General features: G+C 40.1%; 4 protein-coding genes across 5 annotated transcripts; 1 reads left to right on the plus strand and 3 right to left on the minus strand.

The window, feature by feature from the left end:
* The first annotated feature begins 387 nt into the window (after positions 1-387).
* On the plus strand, positions 388-5,696 carry LOC126600722 (N6-adenosine-methyltransferase MT-A70-like). Of its 2 annotated transcripts, none has more exons than XM_050267356.1 (7): positions 388-1,742; positions 2,988-3,122; positions 3,391-3,474; positions 3,571-3,926; positions 4,050-4,266; positions 4,494-4,573; positions 5,115-5,696. In XM_050267356.1, the coding sequence occupies exons 1-7, from the start codon at positions 492-494 to the stop codon at positions 5,359-5,361; spliced, it is 2,370 nt and encodes a 789-aa protein (XP_050123313.1). In that variant the 5' UTR covers positions 388-491; the 3' UTR covers positions 5,362-5,696. The 2 variants fall into 2 exon arrangements, with proteins under 2 accessions (XP_050123313.1, XP_050123314.1); XM_050267357.1 differs by having other exon boundaries at positions 2,988-3,086.
* Positions 5,697-6,451: 755 nt separating this feature from the next.
* LOC126598560 (mavicyanin-like) lies at positions 6,452-7,626 on the minus strand. The gene is made up of 2 exons (XM_050264927.1): positions 7,312-7,626; positions 6,452-7,087 (listed from the first exon to the last, which is right to left on the minus strand). The coding sequence occupies exons 1-2, from the start codon at positions 7,502-7,504 to the stop codon at positions 6,684-6,686; spliced, it is 597 nt and encodes a 198-aa protein (XP_050120884.1). The 5' UTR covers positions 7,505-7,626; the 3' UTR covers positions 6,452-6,683.
* A 3,802-nt stretch (positions 7,627-11,428) lies between these two features.
* On the minus strand, positions 11,429-12,971 carry LOC126600040 (uncharacterized). The gene is made up of 2 exons (XM_050266545.1): positions 11,609-12,971; positions 11,429-11,550 (listed from the first exon to the last, which is right to left on the minus strand). The coding sequence occupies exon 1, from the start codon at positions 12,773-12,775 to the stop codon at positions 11,702-11,704; it is 1,074 nt and encodes a 357-aa protein (XP_050122502.1). The 5' UTR covers positions 12,776-12,971; the 3' UTR covers positions 11,429-11,550; positions 11,609-11,701.
* A 130-nt stretch (positions 12,972-13,101) lies between these two features.
* Positions 13,102-15,906, minus strand: LOC126600039 (uncharacterized). Its single transcript, XM_050266544.1, has 7 exons — positions 15,636-15,906; positions 15,350-15,496; positions 15,159-15,257; positions 14,667-14,858; positions 14,367-14,486; positions 14,138-14,209; positions 13,102-13,637 (listed from the first exon to the last, which is right to left on the minus strand). The coding sequence occupies exons 1-7, from the start codon at positions 15,867-15,869 to the stop codon at positions 13,410-13,412; spliced, it is 1,092 nt and encodes a 363-aa protein (XP_050122501.1). The 5' UTR covers positions 15,870-15,906; the 3' UTR covers positions 13,102-13,409.
* Between the last annotated feature and the right edge of the window lie 1,793 nt (positions 15,907-17,699).

Raw genomic sequence — 17,699 nt, forward strand, 5'->3', positions numbered from 1 at the left:
AATTTTTAAAAACAAATTTGGCCCAAAAAACCAAAAAAAAAAAAAAAAAAAAAACACCAAAACCAATAGTAACTGACATCAACTAGCCGTTGAGGATTCAAAAATAGAGCCTAGCCCGAGACCGGCTGACTAGCTCATTTGGGCCACCCGGTTGGCCCTTTGGCCCTTTTTTATCAAGTGGGGTCCACGAGCCCGGGCCTGGCCCTCGGTTGAAGACCGTTTTCGGGCTATTTTTGGCCATCTGGAACCTTCGGTTGGATATGACCTAACTGGGCTAACCGGGCCCGATGAGCAAAATTTGAAATCAAGGCCCCACCCTCAGCCCAGACAAATGAGCCCAATTAGGCCCCTCCCCGCCAATACAAGACCCTCAGCTATTCCCTGAGACTGGGGAATTGTTTTTGAGGTTTAGCTTCAGCAGCTTCACCTTCTTAAACCTCACTCAAGTCTCAGTCACTTACACAGAAAAAACTACAGCAGCAGCAGCACCAATGGAGACCCAATCGGAAGGTGGAGACGAAGCCACCATAGCCGGCATCATAACCATGACTCAACAGCTCGAAGCTCGAATGGAGTCTCAGCGCACCACCCAGCTCGAACTCCTCTCTTACCTCCAATCCCAAATCGTCCCCACCATCGTCCCCACCATTGATCTCTCTCTCAAGGTCCTCTCCGCCTTCAACGACCGACCTTTTACTCCAACGCCTCCTCTCCCAAATTCCAAACCAGACCCCAGAAACCCGGTCGAACCCGCTCTCCCTTCGACCCCAGAAGCCCAGCGCAGCCGCCTACCGTCCCCTGAGCCAAAACTCACAAACCCAATTGAGCAAAGCCCGAAGCTTTCTCCGAAACAGGCGAATTCGGAGACAACCCACCAACCCGAACTGGAGAATTTCAGCCCCATTGATGAGATGGGGAATCCATTGTCCCTGGTTCGGGCTATGGTGGCGGTTTGCTTGCTTGAAATTGTGCCCTTTTGTCGAATTGACTCGTCGGCGGTGTTGAGAAAGCTCGAGAGCGACCAAAAAGCGACTGCGGAGGAGAAGGCGGCGCTGCGCGAGATGGGAGGAGAGTCCGGGGCGATATTGGCGGTGGAGATGGCGCTGAGGTCAATGTTGGAGGAGAATGGTGGGGTTGAGTTGGAGGAATTTGTGGTGGGTGGTAAGTCGGGGATTATGGTTTTGGGGATTGACCGGACTCGGCTGATGAAGGAATTGCCTGAAAGCAAGCAATTTCAGAGTCGAGATTCCAATTTGGGAGATGGGAATTTGAGTCAGAGTCAGCAGCAAGTGGTGACTAGCGGCCGTGGAGGTGATGGTAGTGGTGGAGGGGTGTTTGGGATGGGAGGGCCTAGTTCAAGGCCAATGCAAGACATGTGGATGAACCCTAATGATACTCACATGTCCGGTTTGCCACCTATGTTCCCTGGGAGTGGACAACCGGGTTCATTTATGGGTCCAAGGGGTGCTCCTAGTCCTAGAGTTATGGGCATGATGGGAATGCCTAGAGGGATGGGTGGTGTTCCTCCAATGCATAGAGCTAATAGTATGGGGCCAAATGCAACAATGGATAGCCCCAATTCAGTGTCGTATAAGCCGCAGAGTGAAGAGGATGAACTGAAGGATGTTGAGGCATTGCTGAATAAGAAGACTTTTAGGGAGTTGCAGAAATCAAAAACTGGTGAGGAGATTTTGGACCTCATTCACCGGCCAACTGCGAAGGAGACTGCTGTAGCTGCCAAGGTTTGTCAATGCCATTATTTTTATTTGTATAGTCATCTTAACAAATTCATGGTTCTTTCTGTAAAAGACTACCCGATTAGCCTGGAAATCTGCTATATCTCAAAACTATTTCCTGTCTGTTAACGAAACAATAAGTAGGCTTAAGATTACAGACGGTCATGTGGTTTACCTTATGTGTCAAAGGTTTATGGGAAGTCCTGTTTTTGGTAATATCGCCCTTGTGAGCTATGTTATTTCACAATTTAGTAAAATCTCTAATTTTTGTCAATGTGTATTGTTAAAAAGACTGGAGATTTGACTAAAATTGGTGATTGCCATAGACCACGAGTATAAAGGTTGTACCCAGTGCACAAGGCTCCCGCTTTACGCAGGGTCTGGGAGAGGTGAATGTCGGCTAGCCTTACCCCCATTTATGGAGAGGCTGCTCCCAAGTCTCGAACCCGAGACCTACCGCTCATGGGCGAAGGCACTTGCCATAGACCACGAGTATATTGTTAAAAAAATTGAAGCATGTGGCTTACCTTCCACTTCATTTGATTCGCGACATATATTACCATCCACTTGGACCATTTGTGAGTAGTGATGTGGGTATGAAATGATCATAATGTTCCTGCACATGATGCTCGTGGATGCTTTATTACAAATTCATCGAAATAGGAGATTCAACTAAAATTGGTAAGAGGTGTAGACCACTGGAGTTAGTGTTAACGATTTTAGAAGAATTGAGACTTGCCTTTTCATATAGGATAAACCACGAGAAATTTTTTTTCTTGGGCGGTAATGCCACCATGCCCACCACAATGTGGTCGTACTAATCCAGCACTGTAACACATGGGGGTGATGGGTTTATACTTTAGGGTCATGTATCAGTAAATATATGTGTTATGACACAGGTTGATTGTTAACATTTGGTGGTGTTACATTCACACCAAAAGTTACCCATAAACAGTGGACCATATGTGAGTTTAAGCCTAATAAGTATTAATGTGATTTTTTTTCATATTCCTTTTCAACTTGTTGATCAAGAGAACCAAAATAATGCTTTAATGAGGCGGCGACTTTTGGTGATTTGTCCAGAACATATTATTTTGTGTACAGTTTGTTCTGCATGTTACATCTGGGACTCAATTATTTCGTGGACTCATTGCTTGCACATTAGAAATGCTCAAGCTTTCAACTTCTGAATTTTATGGGGCTGGTTACACCAGCAGGAAAGTCTGAAGTCAGTTGTATTTTTTGTTTCAGTTCAAAACCAAAGGTGGTTCACAATTGAAGGAATACTGCTCATCCTTAACAAAGGAGGACTGCCGTCGTCAGTCTAATTCCGTACTTGCTTGTGAGAAGGTCGGTACCCAAAAATTCCTGCTGGCAAGTGTAATGGTACTAAATGAATGAACTCTGTTTTAATTTTGACTTGCAGCATCCCCTTTTGGAGGATTGTATATTTGGTTTATCCTGTTTCAGAAATGGAAATTTATCTGTATTCGCTACTTTCCTATTCACTTAGTTATTTTTATGTGAACTTATTCAAAGTTTTTTTTGGTGATTGTATTTCGAATTTTTATCCTGAAATTACTGCAAATAACTTCGATCTTAGTACTTAAACTATTTAGGTTTTCGCTTGTCATTTTATTCACTCTTTTATCAGGTTCATTTTAGGCGAATAATCGCTCTACATACTGATGTCAATTTAGGAGACTGTTCTTTTCTAGATACTTGTCGTCACATGAAGGTAAACGTTACCGCCATCCCATTACTTGAGTGATAAACTAAATTTATTCTAATGACTATTTTTCATGAAGTATTACACTTTTCTCTTCATTGTTAGACGTGCAAGTATGTCCACTATGAGCTTGATCCAACACCTGATGTCTCACACATGATGATGGGGCCTCGAGATCTCGGTCCCCCTAGACAATTAAGGCCTCAACGTGCTGAATACTGTTCTGAGGTTGAACTTGGTCAACCACAGTGGATTAACTGTGATATACGCAACTTTAGAATGGATATTCTAGGGCAATTTGGAGTGATAATGGCAGATCCACCATGGGACATTCATATGGAATTGCCCTATGGGACAATGGCTGACGATGAAATGCGCAATCTTAATGTTCCAGCATTGCAGACGGATGGTCTGATTTTCCTTTGGGTCACTGGACGTGCAATGGAGCTTGGGCGTGAATGGTATGTGTATACTTTGGCCATCGGTCAACTATATGTTTCCTGATACATATAATCAAAGATGCTTAATTGGATCTGCTTATTCTTTGGCTTTCGCCCACTGAAATACCACCCTCCTTCTTGCAGTTTAGAACTTTGGGGATACAAGCGAATTGAGGAGATAATTTGGGTAAAGACTAATCAACTCCAACGAATAATTAGAACAGGGCGGACTGGCCACTGGCTTAATCATAGCAAGGAGCATTGTCTTGTTGGAATAAAGGGGGAACCCTTAGTAAATAGAAATATTGATACTGATGTCATTGTTGCCGAGGTCAGAGAGACAAGCCGTAAGCCAGATGAGGTTAGGGGAATATACTTCGTCTAATTCTGCAGTGAAATTCCTATTCGAATATAGTTCTTCCTAATGCGCTTACAGGGTGAACAATACTATAATTTGTACTTTTTCCCTTACAATTTAAGAGGTGGTAATCTAGAAGTTGTTGCCTTCTTCTAGATAGTTTTATCATGATTATCGTCTTTATATTATCATTATTTGTTTAATTATTGTCTTTATATACACTCCTGCAGATGTATCCTTTGCTGGAGAGGGTAAGTCCAAGGACAAGAAAGCTAGAACTGTTTGCTCGCATGCACAATACTCATGCAGGGTATGATTTCTTGACTACCGGTTGTAATTGTTAAATGAAGTTCCTTCATTGTTGTTGATCACCAACGTAGTAAGTAGTGACTTTTTGCATGAATTGATAATGAGGGTAGTAGAGGATCCTGTGACAACCGGTGACAATCTGAATCTAGCATTGTCTTAGGTTTCGTAGGTTAAAAGTGATTTGATTTACAACTCGTATAGGCAAAGTCTGGTATCATGCTAATTAGGGTAGATAACCATTATAACTCTTTCGGGTAATTATAATGCGTTTACCATTGTTTATGCCCTCTTGTTGTCTGTGGGGCCTTTAGTTGAAGATCAAGCTTTCTAATCCTCCACTCGTTTGCAGACAGACATCCCATTTATGAGCATTTTTGCTTCCCATCTTGTCTGGGGACGGATAAGAATTACAGAGGGGCAAGATACTTTCTTACTTTTAGCCACGCGGGGTGGCTATTCACATGTGTCCCAAAGTGACATCCATTTTTTGGATTATGGTTTTATGTTTTTCTTTAATTTTGTTCCGAACAATCTTGTTTTAGGTGGATGTCACTAGGTAATCAACTGAGTGGTGTAAGATTGGTGGATGAAGGCCTGCGTGCAAGATTCAAAGCTGCTTATCCGGATGTGGAGGTGCAGCCCACTTCCCCACCCAGGCCCTCTGCTATGGAAGTCGACTCTAATGCTGCCCAAATGCGGAGTCCATTCTCAGAACCTGCAGTTCCGGAGGCACCCTATGCTGCTTCTGAAGTGAGGCCATCACCAGTGGATGTTGAAATGGCCGGTTGAGTATCCATTAGATCCATCACAATTACTCAACCAAAACACCGTTCCGTTGTTTGTACTGAGATGTCGAAAGGAAGTCCCGCCCGACCCTTGCTCGGATTATGATAGTAATGTAATGAGGTTGAGAGGGACTCCATGATCGTCGTCGATTTTGTCAGATGTGTTTACCTCTTTTTAGTATTAAGATTAGAAGAAAGAAAAAAAAAAAAGGGTAGTAACGAGGCTTAGATGGTGTACTTCTGTGCCATATATAATCGAGCATGCAATGTTTTACAGTTACTATAGTTCTTCTGAGCTTATGATGTTTGATCGTTATTTACTGCTGCTATTTCCTGGTAGTCGCGTGTGTGCATCCGGTGTATCCAAGGGCAATTATAATTTTGAAAGATTTTGGATCGGAATTTGAACTCTTTGATTCTGATCCAATGCATTTAAAAACTTGTATGATACGAGACAAGAACATATAAAGAGAAATTAATAGATGTTTTTATATTATTAACACAAAATGTTACCATAACAAAGCATTCATGCAATACAAGTCTTAAAATTCGTATGAGTGACATAAAATTATCTCATTTCCTGCACTTTGTTTATTTTTTTATCGATGATATGCTGCATAATTTTGATTGGACCCACATAAGAATGTAAGATGGGGATAGACATTGTCACACCATTGTGGGTGAGAGATTTTTCAACATGTTCTGAACACAGAAAGATACTCTATACGCTATTATGTGAGTAGAGAAAAGTTTTTTTTTTTTTTTTTTTTAATGTCCCTCTACTTTTCACTTGTATGTTAACATATTGCGTAGCTGTCCTATTTCAAACATACTGAAAAACCTCTCGTCGTCGTAGGCGGGCAACATGCTCATCCAGCTGGAAACTTAATAGTTGTATAAACAACTAGAACCGGTCACCACCATAATTAGCGGGCGGGGTTCTGTCGGCCTCTCCTTGTCCCTTGACATGGGGAGGAAACCAATGGTATCTTTCTCGATTACAAAAAAAGTAACACACTTTGTGACTTTCTCCTTGAGGTAAAAGATATCCTTTTAGACCCCTCTCAATCCAGAAAATTTGAAATATCAGATAATTAATACAACTATGTTTTTATTTCTCTATTCACGATTCTCCGAAAACTCGGAGTTTCCCCAAAAGAAACCAAAGAACAGTAATTCTGGTAATTTGCTTTATTCTATTGAATTAACAAAAAGAATTACAAAACCACAACTTCCATAATATTGAACCAATATTAATGGTAAAAAGGAAAAAGAATCACTGTCCAAACGTGGGGAGAAAATTCAACTCATCAATGTTGAAGCTCTTCAAAGATTACCACCGTGTAATGCAAACACCCCAAATCCAACAACCGCTGCAGCGAAAACCGGAAACCTTGGCGACGCTGCAGAAGAATGCGGTGCAGAAGTTGGCGGAGCCGGGATGCTGCCGAAGACGGTGGGGTAAGAAGGAGCGGAAGCATCCAATGCACTGGGACCGGAGGAGGGAGAGTAAGCAGAGCCATTGCCCGACAGAAAAGAAATGTGCAGCTTCTGGTTCTGTTGGCAATGGCCCGGTTCGCCGCTGGTGAAGTAGAAATCCCCCAATGTGGTGAAATTGAAGAGAGAGTTGCCGTCGTTCATGGACAAGATTGGATCTTTGAGGTTGCAGCTGCCGTAGGATTGTGCTGTCACTTGAATCACCGAGTCTTGGCTTGGTGGGTACAAGAACACTGCATATTGAGAACCAAAATGAGAAAGGCGATATTCTAAACTATTCTATTCGAACTTGGGACATTGTTCTGGCCCTCACATGAGAGAAATGAAACCATTTGGTCATCCCTTTGTTGTTTTAGTGATTTGTTCGACAATTTGATATTCTAAACCGCTATACATTATTGAGAAAGGCGGTTTGAGGTGGGGTGCAATGAAACGGCCATACGAAGAAGAAACTTACAAAGAGAATCTCCAAGCTTGAATTGGTGGTATTTTGACCATTTGGTGTAGACTTGTGGTTTTGCAGAAGTTGGTATTCCCCAAGCATCTAGATCTCCTACTTTGTACTGGTAGCAGAGCACCTGGGACTGTATTAGCATGAGTAACTGCAGAGCCAAAAGGAACTGAAATCTTGGAGTTCTGAGATTGGCCATCTCTCTCTCTCTCTCTCTCTCCCCCTAACTTGAGAGTCTTGAATTTAAGAGAGTATTAAGAATTAGTCACAGGATGGAGGGCAAGTCCCATTGGCTATGAGGATGGTGTCTCTGCAGACAGAATTACCAAATGCCCCTTGGTTTGTGTGAGATTGGGCAAATTAAGATAATGGTTTACAACTTTTAAGATTGTCAAAAGACTCAATGTCAAACCAGCCAGCTGTCTCAAAAAGAGTAAAGCATCAAAAGAATATTAAAAAAAAGGGTATATTTACACATTTATTAATTTATTTTTTTCTGATTATCAAATTAGACAAAAAAATTATGGAAGACACGTAAGAGAAGGATTTAGGTGAGACAACCATTGCCACCGATGCATCTCCAGTCATTATTATGAAATTATTTGGAAAGTTTTTACAGAGATTTTATAGATGAATTTTGTTTTTTTTTTAATTTAGATGTATGAGAAAAAATTTATTGATAATGAAAAAAAAATATTACAATAAGACATAAACCTAACTTCTCATAATACCAAAAAAAAAAAAAAAAGATTAAAAAAATAGGAGACATAAACCTTACATTTATAAAAACGAAAACAATAAAGATACAAGGGAAAAAGAGGGATATGAAACCTAACTCTTCTAAAGCTAAACCTAAAAGTGTAAATTTGCAAAATAGATCAAGCAACATCACAAGTTAAGAAAAGAAAATAAGACAATCAGATAAACATGTATGTCGAGATGCACATTAATTTGAGAAGCGGAAGCCAAGAAAGCCAGTATAGTTTGAAAACAAAGCACCACGAGCAGCCACCAGAGGGGAATCATGTCATACCAAAGTTGGAGAAGACAAGCCCATGTTAGCAAAATTGTTCGTGGCAACATTTCCCTCGCGATATATGTGAGAGACGTAGAAAGTCATTTCTGAATGTGGTCCAAACAAATAGACCATTGTGTACGAAAGGGCCAAGGAGGATCGAAATCAGTTGATTGGAGAGCAGAAATAACACTAGAAGAGTTACTTTCCAACCAAAGACAATGTCAACCCAACTGATATGCAAACTTCATACCAAAAATAATTGCTGATAATTTTGCAAAGAAAGAGCTGCGATGACCGATCCCTTGAATTTTTTTCAAAAAAGTCTTTCAAAAAAGGTTTGTTCTTGGTAAGTGGTAACATAAACAAGGCACCATCAGTTACAAGAGAAACTTGTATGGAATATTTGGTGATATCTCAAATTGATCACGCATTATCAAACGTTTTAAATTTCATATATAACGGTGTGTTATTACCTTAAGAGTTTGCTGACAGGGTGAAATTGGAAAACCAAAAAAGATATGGCCAATGATGTCAAATGGGCAAGTTGGGATGGTGATGCATGAATTCAACTCCAAATGGGATTGGAAATTTTCATTTGAATATTGATTGGGAGTATAAATTGAGTTTGTAATTGAATCATCGTCATCTAGGGAAGAAATGAAGGAACATGAGAACCTGTCACTTTTCCACATGCTTTGTCTTCTGGATTCGGTCATAGGAGGGCACTCACTAAACAGCTACTTGGTGGTTGTTTAAGGTTTTATTAAATTATAGTCAAATCTATGATAGATAAATAAATAGAACATGCATATCAAAACTTTTTTATTGCCCAATAACAATTGATGATTAATTACATTCTCTATGTAGATGTTTATTTACGAAAAATGTTAAGTAAACTTTTTATGAACTCCCTGCCCCATATTTTTTGTACACGGAAATTAAAGTTAAACTGTGAGGTAACAAAGAAAATATTTTTCAGTGTGCCTGGAACAAGAGATGGTACACCACGTGTCATTATACAAGTGGTGAGATACTTGTGTTAAAAAATTAACAACTTAAAAATAAAACTTCCCTCCACTTATATAATGAAACATGGTGTATCACCCGTTATTCCTGACACAGTAAAAAATTTCTTGTGACATATAATCTATGAAGAGTTTCACTTTGAAAAAGCTTTCTTAGCATTTCTCTTAATATTATTCCTCTCCAACTAAGAAGACAATGTCAACATTCTCTGTTGGTTTTATGGAGTTCATATTCACATAAATTCAAGAGTGCAATGTCAAACATTTTTAAATTAGAAATGTAAGGAATACTACAATGTTAACATTCTCTTTTTCTTTATATAATCGATACGACAGGAGGGAGGATTTAAAATCAAGACCTCGAGTGCATGAGCAAATGTACTTAATCAACTGACCTACACGCCTATTGTGAATGTTAAAATTGGCCTGAGTTCAAATTTTGAAGACGGCAATTGTTGGATCAAAGAAAGAAACAATCTCAGTCTCAAATTTCATAGACAACAGTCGTATCAAAGAAGGAAAAAACAGAAACTTTAATGAAGCATCTTGATATTTTCTAACATCAACAGTATGAAAAAAATATACCTGATGCATGCATCAGTGTATATTATTGGAGAATACATTAACTACACATAGTAACCAGACTCGTTAGTTAGTCATTAATTGCCCCATCCTTAGGGCCGGCCTTGAGGGTAGCCGAGGTAGGCGGTCGCAAAGGGCCCCCAAGTTCGGGGGCCCAAATTTTTTTATATATCCTATATATAAAATATAAATAAAGAAAACGTAATAAACATCACAATTATTTCGTTGGTGCAGTGGAAACGGTTCCACTTCGTTTTCATTGGTGTGGGATGTTCAAAACACCTTGTAGGCATTAGTTTTTGCTTTTTTCAAATCTATGAAATTAAAGATAAATTGCTCTTTAAAATTTTTAAAATTACAAGAATCAAAAGGAGTTAAAATAATTCAACAAAAATTAATTTTGAATGAATTTAAAATTTTCTACTTTAGAAAAAAAATAACAAAACCTCATGTTAGTGGGTGGTTTATGTTTAAATTCTTATTATTTTCAAAAATATTTTAAATAAAATTTGTATAAATGGAAAAAACTTGAGTTTCTTAAATAAAAAACATACAAAGGCCAATTGTCACACGCCTACGCGTGTGACAAAAGGCTAGTGAAATTAATGGCCTTAATTGTCCAAATACATTTTTTTTTTCTTTTGCTTTTGAAAATAACCTAAAAAAATAACAAAAACCATTCCAAAATAATCATAACTTTGTCATCCTTTTCTTTCAATTTCCCAGTGTTTTTATTTCTCTTGAATGTTTAAGCAACTATCACTTGATCATGAAGATTGTAATCTGAGGTAACCATAACTTTGAATTTAAATTTTCTTTTTCAATAATTTATTGTTAAAACTAGGTTATTCTAAAATTTGATTCGCTAGTGTATGTTGATTTTAGAAAGAACACAAGAGAACCACTTGGCGTTGTTGAATTATTATGTTCATCAATCAAGTTTTATTGTTTTTTACACTTAGTGCATTTGCGTCTAAACACTTGTGACATGTAATATTAAGTAATGTTAGTATATCTTTTTTTATTTTGATATTAATTTTTAATGATGTTCGATGAAGAAATAGACTTTTTATGTAATTAGCGAATTTTTTTTTACTACATACCAATATACAGGTAGTCGAAGGTCCGAGAACTTTAGAGCCCCACTTTGAAGACTCGCTTAGGACCCCTAAATTCTCAGGGCCGTCCCTGCCCATCCCTAAGTTAATATTAACCCACGAATATTATCATTTATAAAAATATATAAGAATAATCCACTTTATTTGCCAAATTAAATTTCTTAACGCTGCACGACCTATATGTTCTAGAAGCAGAGTGCATATAAGCCAGCCATAAGAAAAAGCACTTGCAATGCCTTTTCTTATTCATGATACAACGTTTATGCAACTTGGCGGGTTGGATCCTAACCAATTCACTTCCTTCTTAAAATTTAACCATCTAACTCACTTCCACTATCATTTAAAAATAAATATAAAAAAACAAAAAAAAAACTGGTAACTTTAACAGTTAAAAAATATAAGCAAGTGACTTTCGCTGATGCAATTTTTCGTTTCCAATCCAATCCTTCTAATTATTTAATTTGGCCGGCAATTTGACCTTCATTATGAAAACACCAATGGACTCATACACCACAAAAGAAAGAAAACCAAAAAAAAAAAAAAAAAAAAAAAACCCCCACTTCAAAATTTACAAATAAGCGAGTCCAAAATTCTAATTATTTTCGTCAATATTTCTCCCCGCCTAAAAAGAAAGCTTTCAACAATCTCCCTCTTCATTCGCTCCAGTACTTCTCATCAGCATCCTTCTCGTCCTCCCGCTCATCATCTGCACCGTCCATCAAGCTCATCTTGAACCTCTTCACGTCCTCCACCGCCGCGCTCCTAAACAGCCCTACATCGACGGCTCCCGACACCATGTGGTATCCACGTGTCCCCAAATCGCGAGGCCCGTCATGGGGCATAGCGAAGCCGGCCAAGTAGGCCCCACCCCCTTTGGGGTCGGACCCCAGCACGGCCTTCTCGGCCTTTTCCATCATTTTCCTCACCTTCTTGTTCGCGGGGTCCCACAAGTACCCCATGCTGGCGCTCAGATCCAACGGCCCCATCTGAATACAGTCGACTCCATCGACGGCTGCGATGTCCTCCGCGTGCTTCACGCCCTCCTCGCTCTCCACCTGGCACATGATCAGCAGCTGGTCCTCGTAATTACTCAAATACCCCTCGTCGATGCCGTAGTTGGAGGCGCGAACGACGGTGTGGGCGGACCCGCGGACGCCGGCGGGAGGGAAGCGGCAGTAGGAGACGGCCTTCTTGGCGGCCTTGGAGGATTCGATCATGGGGAACATGATGCCTTGTGGGCCGAGATCTAGGGCCTTTTTGGCCCAAGTTGCGGAGGTCTCGGGTAAGCGAAGAATGGCGGGGGTTTGGGTGGCGGCTAGGGCGTGGAGGCAGGAGAGGGCTTCGGGGATGCCGCCGGGGCCATGCTCCATGTCGACGACGACGAAGTCGTAGCCGGAGAGGCCGGCGATCTCGGCGAGGGTGGGGGAGAAGGAGAGGAGGAAGAGGCCGTAGAGGGTCTGGCCGTTTTGGAGGCGAGATTTGAGAGTTAGGGAGGAGGGGGAGATGGAGGAGGTGGTGGTGGTGGTGGTAATGGTGGTTGTGGCGGTGGAGGAGTGGTCGGAGGAGGCGGTGGATTTGATTGAGAAGGTGGCGGGTTTAGAGGTGAGGTTTAGGGGTTTGAGTGGGGAGATGGAATTGGGTTTGATGGGGATGATGGAGAAGGGTTTTCTGAGAGATGATTTGGTGGTTCTGATGGCGGCCGCGGCCGGATAAGTGAGTGTGGCCATAGCTGCCGGTTGGTGTTTTGGCTTATGGGAGAAGGCTCTCACTTTTCACTTCACTGACATGTGAGCTGTGTGTCGTCGCGACGCAGTTTATGTTGGTGCGAGAGGAGAGAGACTTGTCACGTATGCACGTGCGTAGTGGACTCTTGGAGCTCTCGCCGTGTAACTGTAACCTGTATTCTACTGTAGTCTAATGGCTGCGGTCCGTCCCGTTTCATGAAAGTCTTTCTCGTCTCAGGCATATTCCCATCTCGTGGCACGACGGGAATTGAGAAATTAGATTTTGTTAGCACACATTTAAGACAAGTTAAATTATGCAAACATCTGAATAATGATGTAAAAGGCTGAACAGATAGATATATGCTCAACTGAAATAAAATTACATGACCCAGGTCAAACATCAATAAAATTGACGTTCCACAATCCATATACCAGTTCAAATCGCCGCATAAAATGTTTACTTAGGTAACCTTAATAGGGAAAATTTCCAATACAATATCAAAAAACGAATAGAGTCAAAATTGGCCCTGAGAATAAAGAAACGGGCTAAGGTAAGAGAAATTAGCGTACAAGTAACTGAAATGCCCAAGATTTAGTAATCTGAATTGGTAACAAGCCAATGCAAGTCACAATCTGCTCAATCAGACTTCAAACTCCCTTTTGCCATGGCAAGAGCACCTTCATAACTTTGATTTCCTCCAATAAATCCACTCATGTGAACGAAAACACATCCAGGAATCCCAGTCTCCTTTGAGAGCTCCTCGTCCCTAAGCCCCCGCCATTGTGGTGCAAGAGCCTTTCGGCTCTCAAATCTATCAGGAGCGACTGCAACCGCTTGAACTCTCCAGTGTTTGCTTCTATCATCCTGCATATCATTTTTTTATTGTAATATTAAAATTAGGGACTCTTCTCCATGTAAAAATTGCAGACATATTATTAGCTTCACAACTAAATGAAACGTAAAGGTGCTAAGAAAGGAGAGATATCGTAAACTAGAAATGAGGCCAGAAAGTCGGTCAAGTACACACTACACTTCCAAATGATCCCAACAAATGTTCTTTAAATCTACTTACATTTCCGATAGCTCTTAAAGAAGCTAAAAATATTTCAAATTGCGTCAAAAGAACTTGCATAATTACAGGTAAACGAGTTTCGTAATGCCAATACTCTCTTAACATGTATTATGTGACTCCAGTTTCCTAATATTTTCTTTGCACATAATAAAGTCACAAGCAGGAATTTCCCCAATCGCCTTTCTACCACCTAAATGCATTTATACTTTATACAGATCAATGGAAGGAAAAATTACTAAGATAAAAATTAAATTAAATAAAAAGAGCAAGGACACCAGATAAATAAAGGTACCTGATAGAGAACATATTTGATGGGCGGCTCAATCTTCATTTCCTCTTCAAGTTCAAATAAATGAAGCTTCCACTGCAGGGAATAAAATCATATAAACCGCTAAAAAACAGTTGAACGTAATGAAGAAATTGTAAAATTAATAGCATTAGCATTACACAATGATATGAGAAAGCTTAAACCAAAGAGTATTTAACTGATAAAAATAAATAATACAGCATTGCATACTTACAGGGCAAAATCGATTCAAAACCATGATTTCACCACTTGGATCAACACTCCATCTTGCCAAGAGACACTCCATCACGATAGATCGAGCTGGTAACCATGATTTTGCATGAAAACGGACACTCTGAAATTTTGAAAAACAAGGTCATTGAAAAGGGATGCAAAATAAAAATTCCAACTAAAACACATCCTCATTAAAGCGTTCAACCCTTCTTTAATTTGGTTGTCCTCGGACTTGAAAGAAACATATTAAACATGAGCAAATTCTACATATCCACCAAGTCTTAATGATAGGAAGACATACACTTAAAAATTCGCTGCCTGCAAGTTCCATTGCTCTTTGAAAGGCTTCATTCTCCTTTTCAGATGATTGATCAGGATCTATCCAATCCAAATTCAACCTGCCCACCCTTGAAGACAAGTGTGTATTATTCACATATCTTGGAGGCTGGTCCGTATCATACCGATTGATCCCGTTGTCAACAGCATCAATTGCCTGTTACAAGTAATCGAAAGTGTCAAAAATACAGTTGGAATAACAAGCATTCATGTCAACATGAAACTGCTGAACATTAAAGAAACCAAACTGAGTAATGACAAATGACATTTCAATGAAAACTTATAGAATCAGGGCAAAAATGGCCTCATAATGGTTTTTGTTCTAATTTATAACATAACAGGCTCTCAGCATCAACAATTCCATTCGAGTTCAAATGTAGTTAAAAATTAAAGGTAGCACGGCCCCCATTCTACATTCGCATAGAATATGAAGAAAAGATGCAGAATTTAGTAGTACCTCCATAAAGCTTTTGTACACAGCCAAGAACAACCGGTGCACATCGAGGTGACCTTCATCGACCTGAAGCTCCTTCGCTATTATTTCCTTCCCGAAATGCTACAAACAGATTTAACTAGAGTAAAGTTACACATATGAAATTCCCATTACTTAAATCCCTCAAAACAGATATGACCATTTGAAGCAAATACCTTGTAAACCAGACCAGCACTGCTCAGCTTGGTCTTAAACCCGTGCCCGAAAACCTCCTCGAAACCCTTCTGGTGATGATCGTATCGGTCCCGACTAGAATCATACACACCCCCAACGTCAAGCACAGCATCCAGACCCTCCAAAACCTAAAACCCTCAATCAAACAATAACAACTACAATAAGAAATCACAAATTGCTGCAAATGGTTCGAATTTCAACCAAGTAACTTAATTTATCATCAATTTTCTCGGAAACCAAACAGAAAGTGGGAAAGGGATTGAAAACCTGGGGGTCGCGAGTGCGGACGATTTCGGCGTTGGAGAACTTGTCTGTGAGGCGAATCATGAAGCAGCCGAGGGCTTCGTCGCAGTGGAAGCTGCCGTTGTGGGTCCCTACTCGCTTAGGTGAAGTAGCGGCGGCCATGAGAGAGCGGGAGAGGTGGAGGTGTAGGCGGTGGTGGTAGGCGGGGAAGACGAATGGGAGTCTGTGCTTAAACCCTCTGCCTACTAGCGGAAGCATGCCTTTGCGGGGATCTCAACAGTCGGGGTGTTATTTCTACAATTTCATTTTTTATTATTATTTTACAATTAATTTCACACCTTATAAATGAAGTCTAGTGTCATCCACATACGTCTTATTATTTTTCACACACTTTTATTAATTTATTTCATTGATTTTTTTCAATTAAATTTAACATGACGGTCAAAAGTTAAAAGGGTTGTGTGAGAGATAAAAAATTGTGTGTGAAGAATACTATTCTAAGTCAAATAGTCGAATGTATTTTTCAAGACTCCATACCTAAAAGCAGTAATAAAAATTAGAGAATATAACATGTGCCAATTAATGTTAGTAGAGTGATATTTCTTAGGTTTAAATCTGGTGTTGGAATAGTGATATTTCTCATTACTGGTAACTATGAAGAGGTATTAGGTTTTAAATTTGGTGAATAACGAATTCGATGCTAATTTATTCTTCTAATTCTCAGACTACGTTTGGTACTTGGGAATGGAAAGAGCTTGTGTGTTCATAGGTAGAGATGTTTCCGTAGAAACTTGAAAACGCCTCAAAGACTAACTCCAACCTTCAAGGTGCAGCACAAAGTTGGACTTGGCCTCATACATGTCCTCCAACTGTTTGATAAAAAGTTTCAAAGAAGGGTTGCTCTTCTTTTATATTTTTTTAAATATTACCTAACCGTCACACATGTGTATTTGTTAATCACATTGGCTTAGTTCTACCAGTAGCTACTGCTTCAGTAGAGAGAGTATTTTCCTCTATGAATATTTTGAAATGTCCCTTGCATAACCAAATAGGAGATCAATAGTTGAGTGATAGTACGGTAGTATATATTGAGAGTAAATGTTTTTTCATTTATTGATAATGAAGCTATAATGCAGCGTTTTCAAAATATAAAAACGTGTCTTGGACAATTGTAACTTGTATTATTATTATTTGTTCTATAAATTATGAATGATGGAACTATTGTCACATCCCGGCCCGAGCCCCCACCACATCCCGGGCTTGACTCCACCGTAGCACGATATTGTCCGCTTTGGGCCTTGATCACGCCTTCACGATTTTGTTTCTGGGAACTCATGCAAGCAGAGCTTCCCAGTGGGTCACCCATCTTGGGAATGCTCTCGCGCGAACTCGCTTAACTTCAGAGTTCCAATGGAACTTGAAGCCAGTGAGTTCCCAAAAAGTCTCGTGCTAGGTAGAGATGAGAATATACATATAAGGCTTAGAGGATCCATTCCCCTGAGAGATGTGGGATGTTACAATCCACCCCCTTTAGGGGCCCAACGTCCTCGTCGGCACACATTCGGCCAGGGATTGCCTTTGATACCAAATTATCATATTCCGGCCCGGGCCCCCACCACATCCTGGGCTCAATTCCACCGTAGCACGATATTGTCCACTTTGGGCCCCAACCACGCCCTCACGGTTTTGTTTCTAGGAACTCACACAAGCAGAACTTCCCAGTAGGTCACCTATCCTGGGAATGCTCTCACGCAAACTCGCTTAACTTCAGAGTTCCGATGGAACCCGAAGCCAGTGAGCTCCCAAAATGCCTCGTGATAGGTAGAGATGAGAATATACATATAAAGCTTAGAGGATTCACTCCCCTGAACGATGTGGGATGTTACAACTATGATTTAATTTTTAAGGTTATTAATATCTAAAAAAATGTTTGTGAACTTTTACATGTGACCCTTTTAATAATTTTTCCTGAATCCGCCATTGGAGCCATGCCAAGGCTAGGCCAAGAAGTGGTCATAAAGAAAAATTGTAAATAAAATGGAAAAGAAAAATGGCTAAAAGATACTTGTCAAAATTGCTTTTCAAATT

Source organism: Malus sylvestris, chromosome 14 (assembly GCF_916048215.2).
Source record: "Malus sylvestris chromosome 14, drMalSylv7.2, whole genome shotgun sequence".
Classification (NCBI taxonomy): Eukaryota; Viridiplantae; Streptophyta; class Magnoliopsida; order Rosales; family Rosaceae; genus Malus; species Malus sylvestris.

Excerpts from the sequence above, each read along its gene's own strand:
- LOC126600722 (XM_050267356.1), top strand. The coding sequence starts at position 492 with ATGGAGACCCAATCGGAAGGTGGAGACGAAGCCACCATAGCCGGCATC. Across the intron at positions 3,123-3,390 it reads TCCTGCTGGCAAGTGTAATG|GTTCATTTTAGGCGAATAAT; the intron begins GTACTAAATGAA and ends CTCTTTTATCAG. Across the intron at positions 3,927-4,049 it reads ATGGAGCTTGGGCGTGAATG|TTTAGAACTTTGGGGATACA; the intron begins GTATGTGTATAC and ends TCCTTCTTGCAG.
- LOC126598560 (XM_050264927.1), bottom strand. The coding sequence starts at position 7,504 with ATGGCCAATCTCAGAACTCCAAGATTTCAGTTCCTTTTGGCTCTGCAG. Across the intron at positions 7,088-7,311 it reads CAAGCTTGGAGATTCTCTTT|TGTTCTTGTACCCACCAAGC; the intron begins GTAAGTTTCTTC and ends CTCAATATGCAG.
- LOC126600040 (XM_050266545.1), bottom strand. The coding sequence starts at position 12,775 with ATGGCCACACTCACTTATCCGGCCGCGGCCGCCATCAGAACCACCAAA.
- LOC126600039 (XM_050266544.1), bottom strand. The coding sequence starts at position 15,869 with ATGCTTCCGCTAGTAGGCAGAGGGTTTAAGCACAGACTCCCATTCGTC. Across the intron at positions 15,258-15,349 it reads GTGCTGGTCTGGTTTACAAG|CATTTCGGGAAGGAAATAAT; the intron begins GTATTTGCTTCA and ends ATCTGTTTGTAG. Across the intron at positions 14,859-15,158 it reads TGTACAAAAGCTTTATGGAG|GCAATTGATGCTGTTGACAA; the intron begins GTACTACTAAAT and ends TACTTGTAACAG.